Source organism: Triturus cristatus, chromosome 10, assembly GCF_964204655.1.
Source record: "Triturus cristatus chromosome 10, aTriCri1.1, whole genome shotgun sequence".
In the NCBI taxonomy this organism is placed as follows: domain Eukaryota; kingdom Metazoa; phylum Chordata; class Amphibia; order Caudata; family Salamandridae; genus Triturus; species Triturus cristatus.
The window spans coordinates 1072790409-1072808908 of record NC_140593.1 but is presented as its reverse complement, the minus strand read 5'-3'; the positions used below and the strand labels follow the sequence as shown (position 1 = coordinate 1072808908).

Genomic DNA, 18500 nt, shown 5'->3' with positions numbered 1-18500 from the left:
CAAAGAAAGAGATTCTGAATACTCTGGAAATGAAACAGTTTGAATTTTTGGCTTATCTACTCAAATTGGCTTGATCTGGTCTCAGCTTTACATCAATCAAAGTTCATTTGGTGACAATTTCAAGATGTCTGAGAAGGCCAGATTTACTCTATCTTTATGTTTCAAGAATCATAAAAGAAAGCCAAGCTACTCCTGCCTATGTGGTTAATATTGTGCTGGCAGCATTAATAGCGCCACCCTTTGAACCATTTCACAGATCAAGGTTACTCCACCTTTCGTGGACAACTGCACTTTTACTGACAATAACATTCACCAGAAATGTGGGTGAACTTCAGGCACTCTTTTGTAAGGAACCTTAGCTACAAATTTTCAAATACAATGTTTAGTCCAAAGGTTTCTGCATCATTCCATCTGAATCAATATATTTCTTTGTCTACATTCTTAATAAACTTTACAAAACGCTTTACTCTCTTTGGACAACATAAAATACCTTAAGTTCTACCTTTAAAAAATCAGGAATTTTGTCAGCAAGACCAACAGTTTGCAGCCTATGGATCTCTGAATAGGGCTACCCCATCACGTAACAGACTTTGGTCAAATGGATTCTTTCTTGTATTTCAGTGGCCCAGAAGCTTATGAACAGGCCACTGGGGCTGTTACAGCTCACTGGTCTAGAAATATGTCTTCCACTACGGCTCTCTTTCCTGGAGTGTCTCTCAAGGACTTTTGTAAGTCAGCAGTGTGTAGGACAATGCATGCTTTCTCCAATCATTACGGTATCGCTGTGGAAACCAGAAAAGAAGTGTCAGTAGGAAGAGCTGCCCTTTGTAAGCTGTTTTCATAATAGCCATTTTGGAGGTGAGGCTCATTTCCCATCATCCTCTCTATTATTCAATACCACTATCTTAATCTTTATTCAAGCATGTGCAGCTATGAAAGATTTAATGTTGGAGATCGAAACTGGTTATTTACATGTAACTTTGGCTCTCCAGCATTGGAATCTTTCACAGATCCACATTTAAACCTACCCCCTCCCCTTTCGTGAGCTTGTTCATGTATATCTTATCCTCACAAGCTAGATAACCTGGGAGTTGGTAGGCTCTGTAAAGGGAAGGGAAGAGGGTGCTGGTTTCTAATTGGCTGAAGTTTGAGACACAAAACAGGTGGGCTGGTTGTGTTTGCTCCATGTAATTTTTAATGTTATTAATAGGCCTGGGCGTAGTTCGCGAAGTAGCACTTCGCGAAGCTACGCAAAGTGAAGTTCGCACTACGCGAGCTACGCGTAGCACTTCGCGAACTGCGTAGTACCTTGTTCGCACTGTGCCAGATGTCGTTTTCAATGATTGCACAGTGCGGACAAGCAACCGGCACTGTGCAATCATTGAAAATGGCATCTTGCACAGTGCGAGCTGTAGTTTTCTGCTGCTTGAGTAGATTTTTACTCGAGCTTCAGCTTTCTCAACGCGAACTGGTAGTTTCTCATCGCGAGCGGTCGCGAGCATACGCGACCACTCGCAATGAGAAACCTGACCTCCTCGCGTTGGGAATCTCGCCGGGAGGTTTATTTTCCATGCTCGCGATCGCCAACTTGAAGTTGCTGATCGCGAACAAGGAAAAAGTCTCGCTGAGATGTCATTTTGCTTGCTCACGGTCGCCAACTTGACGTTGAGGACCGCGAGCAAGCAAAAAATGACCGCAGCACTACGCAACACTATGCTACGCGTGTTCGCACTGTGCTACGTGCAGTTCGCGTAGTGCGAAGTAGCGCGAACTTCGCAAACTACGCGAGCGTAGCATAGTGCTTTGCCCAGGCTTAGCTATTAAGTGTATTGCATGCACACTGCTTTGCTAAGGGATCCCAGCCTGACGGCAGAGAATGATTTGAGCATTTGAATACATGAAAGATACCAATACTAAAAAAACGATGTTACATGTAAGCAATCCATTTTCATCCTCTATCAGACATTCACAAGCAGGTGACAACAATTAAAAGTCTGCTCCATCACGGTGATAACAAATTGTTCCGCTGTTCAGGTGAGCTGACAACCATCTGAGAAATGTCCTAACAGGGGTACAAGGTGCTGTCTACAAAGTCATGTTAGCAGATGACAGCTGTATTGTGGTCTCTTCAGTTGGTTATCAGTTTGATTGTAAGGCCCAAATTATGATACAGTTAGAAAACCACGGACAACTATATGAAATGAGGCTTTTCTTTCACTGTTTTAAATATGGGGCAGAATGAACGGTTTACAAAGGTTATTATTATTTTTTGCATCTTGATTCACAAATGAATGATAGGTCAGTTTGCGATCAAACAAAATTACTAGGTTCTTGACCTTAGTCAGGGGGGCATTACACAAAAGTCAGACAATTAAAAAACGAACTAGAAAATCTAACAGTTTGATGTCTTGAGATCCCTGTCTGAAACATTGACGCATGTTGACAAATGTCATGTCTTGGTGCGCAGTGTCAATTGGTACTGATAGGTGGTATCTCTTAAAATCATGGCTGGCATCTCCCCCAGCTAGTGGTTTTTTGTTTATTACCAGGAGAGTCAACTCAGTTACTCTAACTGTTCTCTTGCTAGATTAATATTCCACTGGAAAGAAATGTTTCTTCAGAGGATCCTGCAGTTGCTGTCAGTGAGCTTGAAACAGTTGAAATGCTTTAAAGGTCATTTTAAGAATGACAATGGGCAGAGACAGCCCTCAGTCCAGTGGAATGAAGCTCTGCAGGTGATGTGGCATCAATCAAAATATTGCCAGCAGGAAAGGTGCATCTCCTAAGCTACCAATCCCAAAAAAATGATGGCTCCATTGGATCTACTCCAATGCTCCCAAACAAAGAATGATAATGCCCTACTCATTTTTTAAGCTAAATGGAAGATGAACATATGCACCAAGATTTCGAATGAGTCGGTTATTGGGGCAGAAACTATTGTATTTCATATAAAAATTTTAATATACATGGAACTGGTTCATAAGAATAGAACATTACAGTATTGTTCATAATATGTATAGATCATCAGTGGTCTTGTGGATAACTTCTTAGTGGTCCTCACCAGGTGGTGAATCGTAACCTGGAGAATGCCAATTTTCACATTGCCCAGTATAACAGAATCATTGCTGAGCTTCGCAAAGAAATACAACGCCTGAAGGGCAAAGATGAGCAACATGAGAAAATGAAGGAAAGTAAACGTGACATCAGGGATATACAAGGTAAATGTGGATGATTTGTTTACATTTTTCTATTGCTTCCCTTATAACAATCTGTGTTCGTTTTTTCAGTTTGCTTACAATGGCAAATTTTAACCATGCTGAGTTGACAGTAGCCTACCTAGGTCACACCAAGGTTAAACGCAAAGTAGGCATCATGGTGTATATGAAATAAATGGGTATCTGTGAACTAGCCCAGTGCTGCTACTCCAAATATGTCATCAATGACCCTTAATGTCATTTATTGTGAAAAACATATTTAAGAGTTTAAAACTTCAAATAGTGTATCAGTCCAAGTCCGAAATTATGATGAATCCAGATTTTCCTTTTCAATCCTCTTATTCCTTTATTCAAAATTCAAAAATACATATTTCTTTCGATCCACATAAACTTCACTGACTACATTCATCATTGTTCAAAATAACAGTTTTAAGCGATGTTACAGTACACAACCAGGCAACACCTATTTCACTGCATAAGGGGTCAATTTATCCTTAATAATCATAACTTTAGTTTTAACAGAGACGTTCCCATCACACCAGTTCTCAACATCGTCCATGTTTCCAAGACCTAAACATAAATGGAGACTAACATTTGAGGAATAACCAGCAATGCAACCTTTGGGGCACCCACATTGTACCATACAAAACTGCAGAAGGCCCAGTGCAGAAACCACTGAGAACCTTTAACCTTCCTCCACATCCAAAAATGGTCTCATGCCCAACCTCCGTGTCGCCAAAAATGAAGATGCCTTTAATACATTGAGACCATCATCCTAGTGCACTCAGCCCATTTTCCATTTTCTCCCTGGACAAAAAAGTATACCACGCACACTCCCAAAGGGCCAGGCATCACATGTCCTCTATTTCGCCTTCCTGGCAACACTCTGATTGCGATGACTTAACATTTTCCAATACTATCACCTGCAGCTTGTCCCACATGGTTATCACTGGTGAAGGATATCAATACATTCTAGGATGTCTTAGGGGTGCTTCTCAACTAAATATACTTGTGAAAGCACAACAAGGAGCAGTTTCCGTAATCATGCAAACTCTACAGCCAAGTACACGGGCCTCCTGTAGTAGATGATCCCGGTCCCTGAAGTGCAGTAGGCGAGCCATCCCCGGACGCGATGGGGCACAGGACGAGGCTCTTGTGCTGGCACCCTGTGTGCACGTTCCTAAGCATAGAAGTTGGAGAGAACCTCGGGGGCCACAACCTCCTGAAGCCAGGTCTCAAGGAAAGCCAGCAGTGAATCCCCCTCAGCATGCTCAGGTAGCCCCACAATAGGGACGTTATTATGCCTAGCCCATCTCTCTTGGTCATCCAGGTGGGTGGCCAGGCACCAAGTCTGTACCACAAGAGCCGAGATGCAATGATCAATTGATTGAATTGCTTGCATCAGGGTCTGCACTGTGGTCTCCAGTGTAGTGACCCTTTCCGAGACCTTCCATTAATCCTCAAGGGTGAGACCCAGTTTGACGGAAAGGGAATCAATTTTGCCCACAAGCCGTTCCCTAGAGGCATTGATGCTGGCAAAATGATGATCAAACTTGTCGTCCATAAATGCTGTGTCTTCGCCACCAGTGCCCTGCTTGATCTCCTGCAGGGGGGCACGTGCAGCTGCATCATCCTTGGGGCATTGGGTACACCAGATAATGGCAATAAGAGAGGTTGGAGGCCCCCAGAAAACACCAAGAGCCAGGCCACAGGGAAGTGTCTTCAACTCCCCTGGCGGCCCAAAGGGAGTCAAATCAATAGGAGACTGGGGCTCCCGAATGGAACACATGAGATCCTACAACAGTCAGGATACAGGGCCAGAAGCACTGAGCCCCCAGGAGGCTCCCCACAAAAGGCACATCAGTATGTGCCATCCTTACCACCGAATGGCAGCAGAGGGCATCTGTGTCTTTATTCCAGTTCCCCTCTGTAGGACGAGAGAGGGGCCAGCAACAAAAAGCTGGAGTTTTAGAGCTCTTGGGGTGGTTGTATGGGGGGCTGACCCATCCGTGCCCCCCGCAAAACCGCCAAAGGGGATATTAGTCCCACAAATTTCACCACTGAGGCTGCGGGTACATTGCTGAGAAGCCTTGGTGAATTGGGTGAGGATACAAGTCCATCTGAGTACAACTGGTTCTTGTGTGCTAGTGGCAGCAGGCTTCAGAGCAGGGCCATGGGTGAGTACCTGAGTCCTCGGGCCCCTCCAAAGTGTCCACAGGCAGGGGCCTCCTTCCCCCTCAGAGTCTAACTGCCCTGATTAGCGTGGCTGCCACCGTGAACAAAGCAGGCCACCATCTTGTTTTGGGTGTCATCGCCGGAGCTGGGAAAGCGAGGCGGCTGCATGTTCAGGTCTTGCACTTCCAGACTGTCGCAGTTGCACTGCTGGTATCCAGGGTACGTCGGAGAGCCTCCCCATAGAGGCGGTAAGACAGAAGCTGCTGAGTGAGGCTGGGGAGATCGTGGGTGGTGAAGAGCTCTGTTGTTTGCCCCCTCAGAGTATTGCGACTGGCTCTGCAATCCGGACATGGCTACTTCACCCTATACTTATCAGTTGTGCACCACTGTCAGACCCTATTAGGGTGCCACAGGGCAAGCAGGGGTTACTGAGTCTCAGTGGCTGGGGCTCTGGCCATTTTCCTCTGATGCCCCAGGGTCCATCCTACTATGACATCCTACTATCTGCAACATTGGGCCACATACAATGCATTCATCATTTGACTTTCAGCTGCTACAATGTCAAGCAGCAACAGGCTTCTCAGGGAGGCAGTGTAGGGTGTTTAAGCTCAGAACTCAACAATCACCATAATTTAGTAAAGAAACATACTTTAATCTTACACACTCAAAACATAATATTCCACAGGAAAGTGCACAGGTACAATTAGCACACTTGCATTTGGCTACTGCACCTTGGATTCTGCCTCCAATTTGCCTATTTACTTGAGTATCCCCACATTTTGTAATTGTAGGCCAGGTCTCTTCTGTTGTTTAGCATATCTCTCAGACCTATATCCTAGGCCAGGTGCAGATTACTCATCATTTCAATTTATAGTACACAGTTTTCAACAGTTCCCTTTTTAACTCAGTCTCACCCCAGCCCGGTCAACAGAATGCTTTTCCTGTTGGCCAGCGGGGAACTCCAGTGCATGTCTCTCCTCACATATGCACCTGGGAGGAAATGTGCCCACTGGACATATGAACCACGACCCGGCAGATGGCTGCAACAGACCTCAATGGAGGCTGTCATCCAATATTTTCACAGATTGTCTGTCACTATACTTAACGGTGAAGGTCTCTATTGGACCATAGACCGATTTTTAGTCCGGTGAAGTCTAGCTCTTGGGCCACCAAGGGTCAATGGTAACAACAGTATGAGGATAGCTGCAGCAGAGTCTTTGACATCAGCAGCAACTAACCTCAGTCGCAGGTCTCAATGACGGTGGCATGATCTGCCTTAGGCACAGTCTCTTCTTGGCCTCACAACCTGCCTCAGGCACAATTCTTGGTTATGGGGGCCACTGTTCATCTCGGGCACAGTTTGTAGTTGCAGCGTACAGTCCACCTTGGGCACACTTCATATTTGCAGTGGCACAATCCGTCTCTGTCACAGTTTGTAGTGCTAGCAGCACAGTCTGCCACAAGCATGATTCTTCCATACAGCAGTGACGAGTGCAGTCCTTGATTCCCACTTGGAAGCACTTAGCCTACAGAGACTGCACTCCTCAGGATGGGTAGATCACTTTCCACAGACTTCCTTATTCTGGCAAACCATATACCAGCAATGATTACCTGCTTCTGGTGCTCTTGGGACAGTCACACCTGCTTCAGGGTTGGAATGCTCATTCCCTCTCTCAGCAGGCAGGTTGGCTTCTAGGACCCTAAGGTCAGAGGATCAGCTTCTTCCATCAAGGCAAAAGATCAGGTGATATCCCCTCAAATCTAGGAAACTGGCTGTCAGGCAGAAATCAGCTCCGGTTGCACAGCCTCCCTCTGAGTACTCTGTGAAGCACTCACATCGATGGTCAAAAGTACTTAAAACTGGTACAGGTGGTTTAGTGGCTCCCACTTTTATACAGTCAGTGCAGACAGGGAATGTGAAATCTCTGTCTGCATTTCAGAATTGGTTTAGAGTGGTTCTTTCAAATGTGCCATCGTGTGAACCTTCTGCACCTGGCTATTAACAGCCAAACTGAGCAGTGATCAAGGAAGATGCAAAAAACTGGCCAACTAAAAGGGGTGGCTTTCAACTTAACAACAGTGACTGCAGTCCCACCCTTCATCCCCACCATATACCAAATGGCAGCGCTAGAAAAAGACTAATCAGCATCTCTTCACAGCAAAACTCCTAATTGAATTTGCAAAGGTGCCTTGTCCCTTCTGTCCCCCACTTCAGTGTCTATATCACCTTTCTCCAGTTTCAGGAATGTCAGCAATACACTTCCACTGTCTGGAATAACAACCTCACCTCCGTCTTTTGAAAAGGGCCAGGCCAAGGGTTTCCGAAATAGAACCAACAGGCCTTCATCACTTTGCATCACTCCTATACACAATGCAAGTACCACACAGACCACACATGCAAACATGCACAATATTCACTTGAGATGTTAGTGCTAGGAACTGTATTAGGTCATAGAGCTGCAATCCTTTTCCTCCCTATGTGCTCTGCCACACTACAGCCGCCATCTTTGTCAGTGCGCACTCTAGTGTTTTTGGTTTCCACAATGTGCAGACCGTCGCTCTGCTGTTTAGGGATGGTTGCAGTGTGGATGTGCAGCAGACATGTGACCTGTGCGTGCCTAAGGCAAGCCCCTCTGCACCCATCAGTGCCTCAGAAGGGCCCACAGCCAGGAACACAGTTTCTTCTTCTTCTCAGGGACATAGAGAACTTATTTTGTCTCTTCATAATGCCCCATTGAGCACCCTGAAGCCCTACTGGCTTTACATCTACCAACTTCTGAATTTCTTGTTTACATCATCTCCTGTGCCCGTTTGTAAATTACTCTCTCCATGCTTGTCTCTCAATATCTCACTGACCTTTCCCCTGAGCCTTCCTCCTCACCACATAGCATGCTGCTTAACTTGAAAAATGTTATTCTTACCAGTAGCCACACCTCATCTAACATCAGCTGCGTCCTTATCAGGGCCTGTTCCCTGGTTAAATAAAACCTAGAGTTTGAGAACCTCCTTCTTGTCCATGATCTTGATATCGCTTTTGTTAATGGAACATGGTTGAAGGACTCCTCAACTCATTAAATTGATTTTACAGTTCACTCTGGCTATTACATTAAACAACTCAATCAAATGATCTGGTCACAAAGCTTTATTCTTTCATATTCTCCATCCTTCATACTCAAGATCTAACTGTAATCTTCAAACTTCTCTACCATACTGCCTCTGGTCCAAACTTAATGTCTCTGAACATGTTTTTCCCCTTGACAACAATTATCATTCCTTCCTCAGATATTGACTCTCTTTCTAACTATTACCTTTTCTGGACTGTGAAAGCATTTGATTCCATCATTCCTGGTAAAATTAGAACTTCCTGTAGAACACAAACTTAAGGTCCTTGGTACTCACACAAACTCACAGTGGCCAAAAAATGCTTTACGCAACTGTAAAGGTAATGGAGATCTACTTATAATCCTGCTGACAAAGCTCTCTATAACATGGAGCTCAGTACCTACAAAACACTGGTCTGGATTATTTGAGCCAAGTTATATCATGAGTGTATTGCATCTGAAAACCTCTTCTAAAGATATTTTCTCAATCTTGCACACATACTCATTCTGATGTAGTTTCTACATCTGTCATGCCTACTCAACAGTTGTGCTCTCTAACCTTTTCCAGGACAAGTTTACTTAGGTCCTTTCCCTCTGATAAGATTCTCAAAATCCATCATTTTCTCCTTCCAACACTTCTCCTTCACCTTCTTTAGATTATGTATGTTCATCTTTTGATTATGTAAAAATAGATGACTAATTTCCAAACCTTGCAATTTCATCAGACTCTACCTAGATTCTTGCCCTGCCAAGGTTTCCAAAGCAGATGCCCCATTTCTTGCTCCGTTTTTGACGATGCTTTGTAATACCTCAATTAGCTCTGGTATAGTTTCCGCTAATTAGGAATGGGCTCTAATCATCCCTCTTTTGAAAAATCCTTCGCTTGACCCCTTTATCCTGTCAAATTGTTGTCTCGTTTTCTTACTATATTCGACTACTAAAATCTCTGAAAGCTGCATGAACCAACAAATGGCCAAGTATTTTGAGGCCCATGACTTGTTAAATCCCTTTCAGTGTGGCTTTTCCCCTAATTTTAGTAGTGAGATAGTACGGTTTTCAGCAACCAATGACATAAGGTTAATTTTAGATGATTGCAGATCGTTGATCTCATTTACTTAGACTTCTTCCCAGCTTTGGATATGATCTCTTATATCATCTACCTGGACAGACCTAACTTCTTTTGCATCAAAGGCACAGCCTATAACTGGATTTCTTCCTTCTAACAAAGACACTCTTAAGCAGTGTCACTGTCTCATTTCCATTCTGCATTTAAACCCATTATTTCTGGGGTTCTCCATAGCTCTTCTTTAAGCCCCACAATTTTCAACATCTACTGGACCTCTTTGGCTACCCATATCTCTTCTTTTGACTACTGTTTTTATGCATGTGCATGTGACACCTAATTTATTCTCTAACTTGACGAAGACCTTGATCTTCTGCAGAATCCTTTAAAGGTTGTTTTTGCTCGGGGATCAGTTGGATAGCTTCGAACTCTGAGGTTTAACATGAATAAGACAGAGGTCCTTGTGTTTGCTAGCTCCTCTATTTGGTCCTGCAAATGTTGGCTCAATTCCATTGGTACTCCTCCAATACCATATTCCGTTGCTTGGAACCCTGGGGTAAACTTGGCAATAAATTCTCTTTTGAGGCTCACATCAACAAACTTAACTCCACTTGTTTCTTTATGTTCAATGTTATTAGGAAATGTCAGCTGCCACGTCCTAGTTCCTTTATAAAGAAAAACCTTGGTTCAAGCACTGATCATCTCGAAGCTTGCCTATTGCACTCTTCGCTCTTAGATCTGTCTCCTTACCTTCCCTTCAAGCTGCAGCTTATTCAGACTGCAACAGCCCACCTTATCTTAGGGTTAAACAGGAGAGTTAGCACCATGGCCCATATTTCTGGCCATCATTGTCGACCCATACATAAATGCTCACTTTTCAAGGCCCTATGCTTCTGTCATAAAGGACTACACAGATTCACCCTGCTGCATGGCCTCTCTTTCTATATTCATGGGAGATGTATTTGTTTGAGTACTCCTCATTTCGCATTACTGGCAGCTCCATTTCATTGGTCACCTTGCAAGCTTGGAACACTCTTCCTTTGTGTATTCATGCTGAAGTGTTTTCTCACATTCAGTAAACCGCTCAAAGCCCACCTATTTTCCATATAACTTTGTTGCAGGTCTGTTCTTTGGCACCAGAACACCTTGTGTGTGGGGTATTTGCATGCTTTCTAAAAATCAAATCAAATATATAGGAATTTTATATGAGTGGACCAGTAGTCCTCCACTACAGCGACACAGATAAAAAGGCTGGTCACAAGTATGGATTCACAAAATACAGTACACTACCACCACCCCCTACATGCTAAACCGAGGAGAGGGACAGTAGACCACTATAAGTAAATGAGTGCATGCTGGGAACACCCCTCATGGTTTCAGCACAGTTCCAGGACTTCACTTCCATCATGGGACATGCCTAGACCTTTGACCACACACTAGATTAGAGTGAGGATAGGGCAACATTAAAAACCAGGATACCAGACACTGAGGCCAGGGAAACATGTCACACTCCATGCAGGGGACAATGCTATCACATCTACCATATTAGTACCATCCAGCTAATGTCTCTGGACCTGATTTACATTCCTATTTTCAGCTGTAAACATATGTGTATGTTACTTTATACCTGCCAGAAAATCAAAACGGTTTCACTACTTTTATACTTTGGAATTCTTTGCCACAAGGTGGAGAAATCCCTCATAAGTAGAGGAAAATGGGTGTTATTCCAGTATTGGAACTTTTTTATAGATTCCCATGCTTGTATCATTCCCCGTCGTTGGAATGGGAGTCCCTGGTATACATAAAATAACAATAGAAACCATTACCAAAACAGAAACTAGGCCTAGGCCCATTCTTGTTTTGCAACCTATCCACCTCTTTTTGTAAAAGAGACCAAATAAAGTGAACAACCAATCAGATTAGCCTCACCCCTTGGAACCCTCCTGAGAGAAGCTCAGAACCTCAGATTTTCTACCGCATGTTGTGCAAGGGAGTCTCCACTGAGCTGAATTCTAAAGTTTTTTCACTAGTTTTTTCTTCAAAACCTGCTTGGACTTCGTGTCAAGATGTCTGATAAGGAGAAGAAAGCCCTCTTTAAAGCCTGTGCCACCTGTGCTAAGAAGAGGTTATATGTAGAGGACAAACACATAGATTGTATTTACTGTCTGTACCCAGACCATAAGGCAGCAGACTGTAAAATATGCTGCACCTTTTCCTCGAAGACTCTGCGAGACCATGAAGGGCGTCTGCTAACCTGGCTCCAGAAACTCAAGTCAAGAAAGGAGCCTGTATCCAGTGACAGTGAGGAGGGATCTTCTACTTCATCTTCCAGAAGGTCTTTAAAAAGGGGCAGAGTGTCTCCTTTGCCTTCTGAAGAACATCTTGGTAAGACCTTAAAAAAGACCTTTCATAGGTCTGAAAGGCGTAGTCCTGGCGAATCTCCTCACCGAGGTGTAAAGGAGAGGGAAAGACTATCGAAAGGAGTGATGTCTGAGAGGAAATCCAGCTCTGTTCCTCCATCTTCTACTCCTGCGGCTCCAAAGACTTTGAAAAAGCCCTCCCCACTCTCTTCTAAGGTAAAATCTGTGAAGAAAGTCCCATCATCGACGATGACTCCGTCGACTAAATCTTCAAAGGTACAGTCTTCTTCTTCTACTTTGGCTCAGTCGACGGGTTTGTCGACGGTGATTTCATCGTCTCCGATGCTGGCGGATGATGACTGCTTGCACATCGACGACGACGGCTGTGGTGACGTCAGTCTCGACGACAACTGCGTTGACGACGTCCATTTCTTCGACGTCGATTCTCATGTTGTCGACGACCCCGTCGACGACCTCGTTGACGATGGAATAAATTTCTATTTGGGTCAAGAAGTGCCAGATTACACCTGCGATGACTTCCCACAGGAGGGTGACTCCTCTACCTCCTGCTCTCCTCCTTGAAGAAGAGGGTTCTGAGGAGGATGATGGTCCGTTTGTCTATGCGGGCAGACCTTCTCAATTACATGCCAAGTGTCAGGACACAGATTCTGACGTGGAATACGTGGAGGAACAGCACTATGATCCTTCCTCAGACTATCAGGAGGACTACCAACAGGAGGCGGTTTCTATGTCTTCCTCTCTACTAGCGGACTTGCAGTCTATGCTTCTGGACTATAGGATGAGATGTGCAACGCAGCCTCCAGCTTCAGGTGTGGAGCCACTTCCTTCTGTTCCTCCTTCTCGGCCTGCTACCCCTCAATTTCCGCAGCCTCAGCCGATACCTGTGGCCCAGGATGCACCACCTATCGTGCCTCTTGTTCAGGATGACACCTCTGATGAGGACCAGGGCAACGTTGACATACCAGATCCAGACACAGTATGGGATGACTATGTCATTCCTGATCGGCTTCTCCTTCGCCAGTACCTGTTGATTCCCCTCCTGCGGACATAGTGGGTTTCCATAATTTGATGGAGCAAGCGACTAAGAGATTCCAACTGCCCATGTCCACGGTGCAGTCGGAGTGTTTCCTTTCTGACTTTAAGAAGCCTTACAAGAAGTCGGTCTGATCAATACCTATTGTTGATCACGTCTGGGATGAAGGGTTAAAATTGATGCAAAATCCAGCCACGGTCATTCCAGTACTACCTCGCCTGGAGAAAAAATATAAGGCTCCAGATGATAGCCCGGACTGTTTGGTCAGCCAGCCTAAACCGGACTCGGTCATCTCTCAAGCTGCCCAGAGGAAGTCCAGGAATCCTTCTGCTCCCCTCACGACTCCTCCGAATAAAGAGGGCAGACGCCTTGATAATGCGGGCAAGAGATTTTCCTCCGTGTCCAGCCTGTTGATCAGGGCTGCGAACGCCTTAGCTATACTTGGTTGCTACGATCGCCAAATGTGGTGCGACCTTTCCCTCTATCTGGACCAGTTGCCAGAAGATGGGAAGAAGATTCTTCAAGAGGGCGAAATAACATCCGCGGAAGTCATTGACTGTGCAATGGACATTGCAACTACTGCTTTCCGCTCCCTGGCTGGTGCTGCTGGTTCCATCCTGAGGTCCAAAACAAAATCTTGGATCTTCCCTTTGATGGGGAAGCCCTCTTTGGGAAGCATGTGGATGATGCGGTCCAGGATGTTAAAAAGGACACAGAAACTACAAAATCCTTAGGGACTCTGCAGTACCACAAGTTTCCCTTCCGAGGAGTCAGAGGGAGAGGTAACTCCGCATACAGAGGAGGATACCAACAGCAGCGGTATTCCTCGTATAGTTTGCAGTCACAATCCTACCAGCCGAACTACAACCAGCGGCAAAATCAATCCTCCTCTTTCTCTTGATCGAACAACAGAGGAAGACAAGGACGCCAGGGGAGGGACGCCTCTAAGCATCAATAGCGGCTTGCTGGCTCTGACTACTGTCCCTTCTCTTTCTGTGACATCAGTAGGAGGCAGAATTTCAAATTACCTCCACAACTGGCAGCAAATAACATCAGACCATTGGGTGCTGAAGATCATTCTATGCGCCCATATTTTGGAATTTGTCCAAACACCACCTTCCAAGCCCCCTCGCGCCACTGCATCAAAACATCTACGTCTTCTACGATTGGAAGTCCATCAAACGCTCCTCAAAGGAGCGAACGAACCGGTCCCTCTCTCTCAGCGGAGAGAAGGTTTCTACTCCTGGTTCTTCCTGGTCCGGAAGACTATAGAAAAGTGGCGCCCTATTCTAAATCTGAGGGAGCTCAACACCTATCTCATCAAACAATCATTTTGCATGGTTTCTCTGAAGGTCATTCTTCGTCTTCTCAATTCAGGAGATTACATGGCCACATTGGATCTAGAGGACGCTTACTTTCACGTACCCATTCATCCTGCCCACAGGAGGTTCCTTCGCTTCACAGTAGCCAAGAGCCACTTTCAGTTCAAGGTCCTACCTTTTGGACTCCGGTCTGCTCCGCAGATCTTTACAAAGGTATTAGCTCCGGTGGCAGCTTTTCTACAAAAACAACACCATTAGGTCTTCCCTTACCTGGACGACTGGTTGCTGAAAACTTCTACAAAACAGGCAGCAGAACAATCAGTCATGGCATGCACACGCCTTTTCGACAATCTCGGGCTGACTCTCAGCTTGGAAAAGTCAACCCTCTGTCCATTCAGAGCAGCCAGATTTCTGGGAGCCATTCTGGACTCGTCCATCGACAAAGCTTTTCCCACCTGGGAGAGGCAGGAAAAGCTGATGGCTATGGCCTGTCTGAAGGTTAAAAAGACAGTCACTTTCAGTTTTCCTCTACAAGTCTCTCCTAGGGTCCATTTTCTACTGCATTCCTCTGTTTGCTCACTGCAGGTTGCGGATGCGTCCTCTCCAGGAGTAGTTGGACTTGCAGTGGCGCCAAGTCGATGGATCTTTCAAAGACAAAGTCTTCGTTACCGTGCCCATGAGAAATGCCACATCATGGTGGACGAACGAGGAAAACATTTCTCAGGGTCTCACCTTCAGGATCACTCCTGCTCCCCAGATAATTACTACAGACGCCTCGCTAGAGCGCTGTAGAGCAGTCTTGCAAGACCTTCATGTAAGTGGCCGTTGGCCGCGACAACATCGTCTTCTACATATCAATCTGCTGGAGCTCAGAGCGATTCGCTTAGCTTTACAGGCTTTTATTCCGCGAATACAGCAGTCTGCAGTGCTAATACGAACAGACAACACGACGGCTATGCATTATATAAGCAAAGAAGGCAGCACCACATCTCGTCTGTTGTCACAAGAGGCTCAGACAATTTGGGAATGGGCGATCAGCTGGGGATATCGCTCAAAGCAGAGCACCTTCCAGGCGTTCTCAACAAGACAGCAGACACGCTAAGCAGACTGAAATCGGTCAGCCATGAATGGGAACTGAATAATATCAAAATGGGGTAACCCAGTATCCCTCAGAACCTGGGCAGATTATCAAAATAGTGCAAACGGTTCTGTCGGGTAAACAATATTACTTTTAGAAAAAACCTTCATTTGTTTGCATATACGAACACACATAGAGACCATAAGTAGTTTTCAGAACAGCTTTATGAATTGCATCATTCATAGATAACTGATTGTAATGGCTGTCAAAATGTGAAACACAGTTGTGACAAAGTGACATAAAGTGCTCAGTGCTGTGGTGAAAAGTGCATAATATATACAGTGTGATTTTTGGAGGTATTAATAATTTACAGAGGCCAGTTAAGCGAATATTCGAAACAATCTGCAGATGGATTGAATGAGTCTTTTATGCAGAGTATTTCCAACTGATCCTTGACCAAATGTCGACGTTTCAACCCAAGGTAGCGTTATTCGCTAGTCAATACGGGTCTTCATCAGGACAGGGAGTGACAGCCAAAAGGAGGCCCAATGTAGCTTGTGGGGCGGTATGTGAAGAGAGGCAGACAGGAGCAGTTGTATCCTGTACGACCTGGTTGATGGGTGGGTTAATTCTTTCTCATAAATGGTTGAAGTCGAATCGTTAGATAAATGAATTAAACGACCCGCGTAGGGGATGAGTCCAGGGCTGTAATTACGTGAGGATAGACAAGGTTTTGTCCTCAGGAGGAACGAATCACATCAAAGTCAGCCTGGCCTTGAGCAATTACTTCATACTCAGTAGCGCGCAGGCAAGCGTCCTGTCTTTCGCGAAGTCTGTCAGCCAGGTACATTGGGCCTCCTTTTGGCTGTCACTCCCTCATTCAATCCATCTGCAGATTGTTTCGAATATTCGCTTAACTGGCCTCTGTAAATTATTAATACCTCCAAACATCACACTGTATATATTATGCACTTTTCACCACAGCACTGAGCACTTTATGTCACTTTGTCACAACTGTGTTTCACATTTTGACAGCCATTACAATCAGTTATCTATGAATGATGCAATTCATAAAGCTGTTCTGAAAACTACTTATGGTCTCTATGTGTGTTCGTATATGCAAACAAATGAAGGTTTTTTCTAAAAGTAATATTGTTTACCCGACAGAACCGTTTGTACTATTTTGATGAATGGGAACTGGACCAGTCCACACTGGAAGAGGTTTTTCACTTGTGGGGCAGGCCTTCCATAGACCTCTTTGCAACGCCAGAGAACAAGAAATGCCGATATTACGCAAGCAGGCTTCACCATCGGGGATCATTGGGGATTGCGCTTTCGATGGCCTGATCGGGCGCATTTGTTTACGCTTTTCCCCCCATTCCTCTGATCCCCAGGCGTCTCAGAAAGCTCAAAGCGGAACCATGCAAGATGATTTGGATAGCTCCTGTGTGGCCCCGGCAGTGTTGGTTCACAGAGCTGCATCTCCTCTCCCTCAAATTCCTCTGTAGCCGATTCCTTCACTACTGACCATGTCCCATGGCCAAGTCTGACATCTGGATCCGCAATCTCTATAGTTGTCGGCATGGCTCCTGAGCAGCGAGAATTTCTTGGCTTGACCCTTTCCACAGAATGTAGGGAGGTGCTCTCTCAGGCACGAGCCCCAAGTACTAACAAGACTTACAAGCTGAAGTGGAAGCGTTTCTGCATTTGGTGCCAGCAGAAGGGTGTCCATCATTTTAATTCTGAGCCGCATGAAGTTCTTCCTTATATCCTTTCATTAGCAAAATCGGGGCTGGCTCACTCATCCATCAAGGTGCATCTTGCGGCCATCTCTCGCTTCAGACACACATCCTCAGGTCCTTCTCTCTGGTCGGCAAGGGTAATTGAACAGTTCCTCAAGGGACATTTCAGAGTCTTACCGCCTGTCAAGGCTCCGCCTCCTCTTTGGCACCTTAACTTGGTTCTAACCCAGCCTATGAAGGATCCCTTCGAACCTATTCTACGGGTGGATTTGAAATTTCTCTCCTGGAAGGCAGCTCTTCTACTGGCCTTGACTTTGGCAAGAATAGTGGGTGAATTGCAGGCTCTCACCATTCAGGAACCTTTTCTCCAGTTTAAAAAGGGTACAGTGATTCTGCGCACCAACCCAAGGTTCATACCGAAAGTGCCTTCAGACTTTCATTTGAATGAGCCGGTCATGCTCAAAACTTTTTTCCTTCATCCTACTACTCCGGCAGTAAAGGCACTCCACTCACTGGAAATTCAGAGGTGCTTGAAATTTTATCTCCAACGTACTAAGGACTTCAGGAAGTCTCCTCAACTATTTGTGTCTTTTAGTGGTCCTCGTAAGGGGTTTCCCCTGTCCAAGCAGGGGATTGCTCGTTGGATTACCAGCGCTTTCCAGTATTGTCACAGAGCAGCGGGTAAGCCCCTGGAAGGGCGGGTCCTTGCTCACTCCACGAGGGCGATTTCTTCTTCGGCAGCCCTCTTTGCCGGAGTTCCTATCCGGGAGATCTGCAGGGCAGCGACCTCGACCAGTACTCATACATTTACAAGGCATTTCTGCCTGGATTCTGCAACGAAGAGTGACACAGCAGTGGGCCAGGCAGTCCTGAGGAACCTCTTAGAGTTGCGGTGAGCTTTCCCTTTCATCCCTCCTTCCATGTTACTCTTTTTTTTTCAGCTCTTGCACATTTTTGTACCTCATGTCTCTATATTTCTGTTGAAATTGTTATTCTGATACATGTGCTATTGCTTTGTTCTTGATTTTATAATGATCATGATTCCAAACATGTGCTGATAACTGCTAGCTACTCTGATACAAGCATGGGAATCTATGAAAGTTCCAATACTGGAGTAAGAAAACAAGTTACTTACCTCTAACTTTGGGAAACTTTCATAGATTACCATGCGACCCACCCTCCTCCCCTGGAAAAGCTCAGCCTCTGGTACCTTCAGTGGTGGGGTTACACAACGGCTACGAAAATCTGAGGTTCTGAGCTTCTCTCAGGAGGGTTCTAAGGGGTGAGGCTAATCTAATTGGTTGTTCACTTTATGCCTAGTTTCTGTTTTGGTAATGGTTTCTATTGCAATTTTATGTATACTGGGGGCTCCCATTCCAACGACGGGGAA

The 18500-nt window shown here is 45.2% G+C and overlaps 1 protein-coding gene across 1 annotated transcript in view; it reads left to right on the top strand.

Moving 5' to 3' along the window:
* Positions 1-18500, top strand: part of LOC146796583 (kinesin-like protein KIF19) — a 1608680-nt gene that overhangs the window by 881679 nt on the left and 708501 nt on the right. The window contains exon 11 of the mRNA XM_085629222.1: positions 3065-3218. Within this exon, the coding sequence (XP_085485348.1) occupies positions 3065-3218 (154 nt within the window). The remainder of the gene's footprint in view (positions 1-3064; positions 3219-18500) is intronic.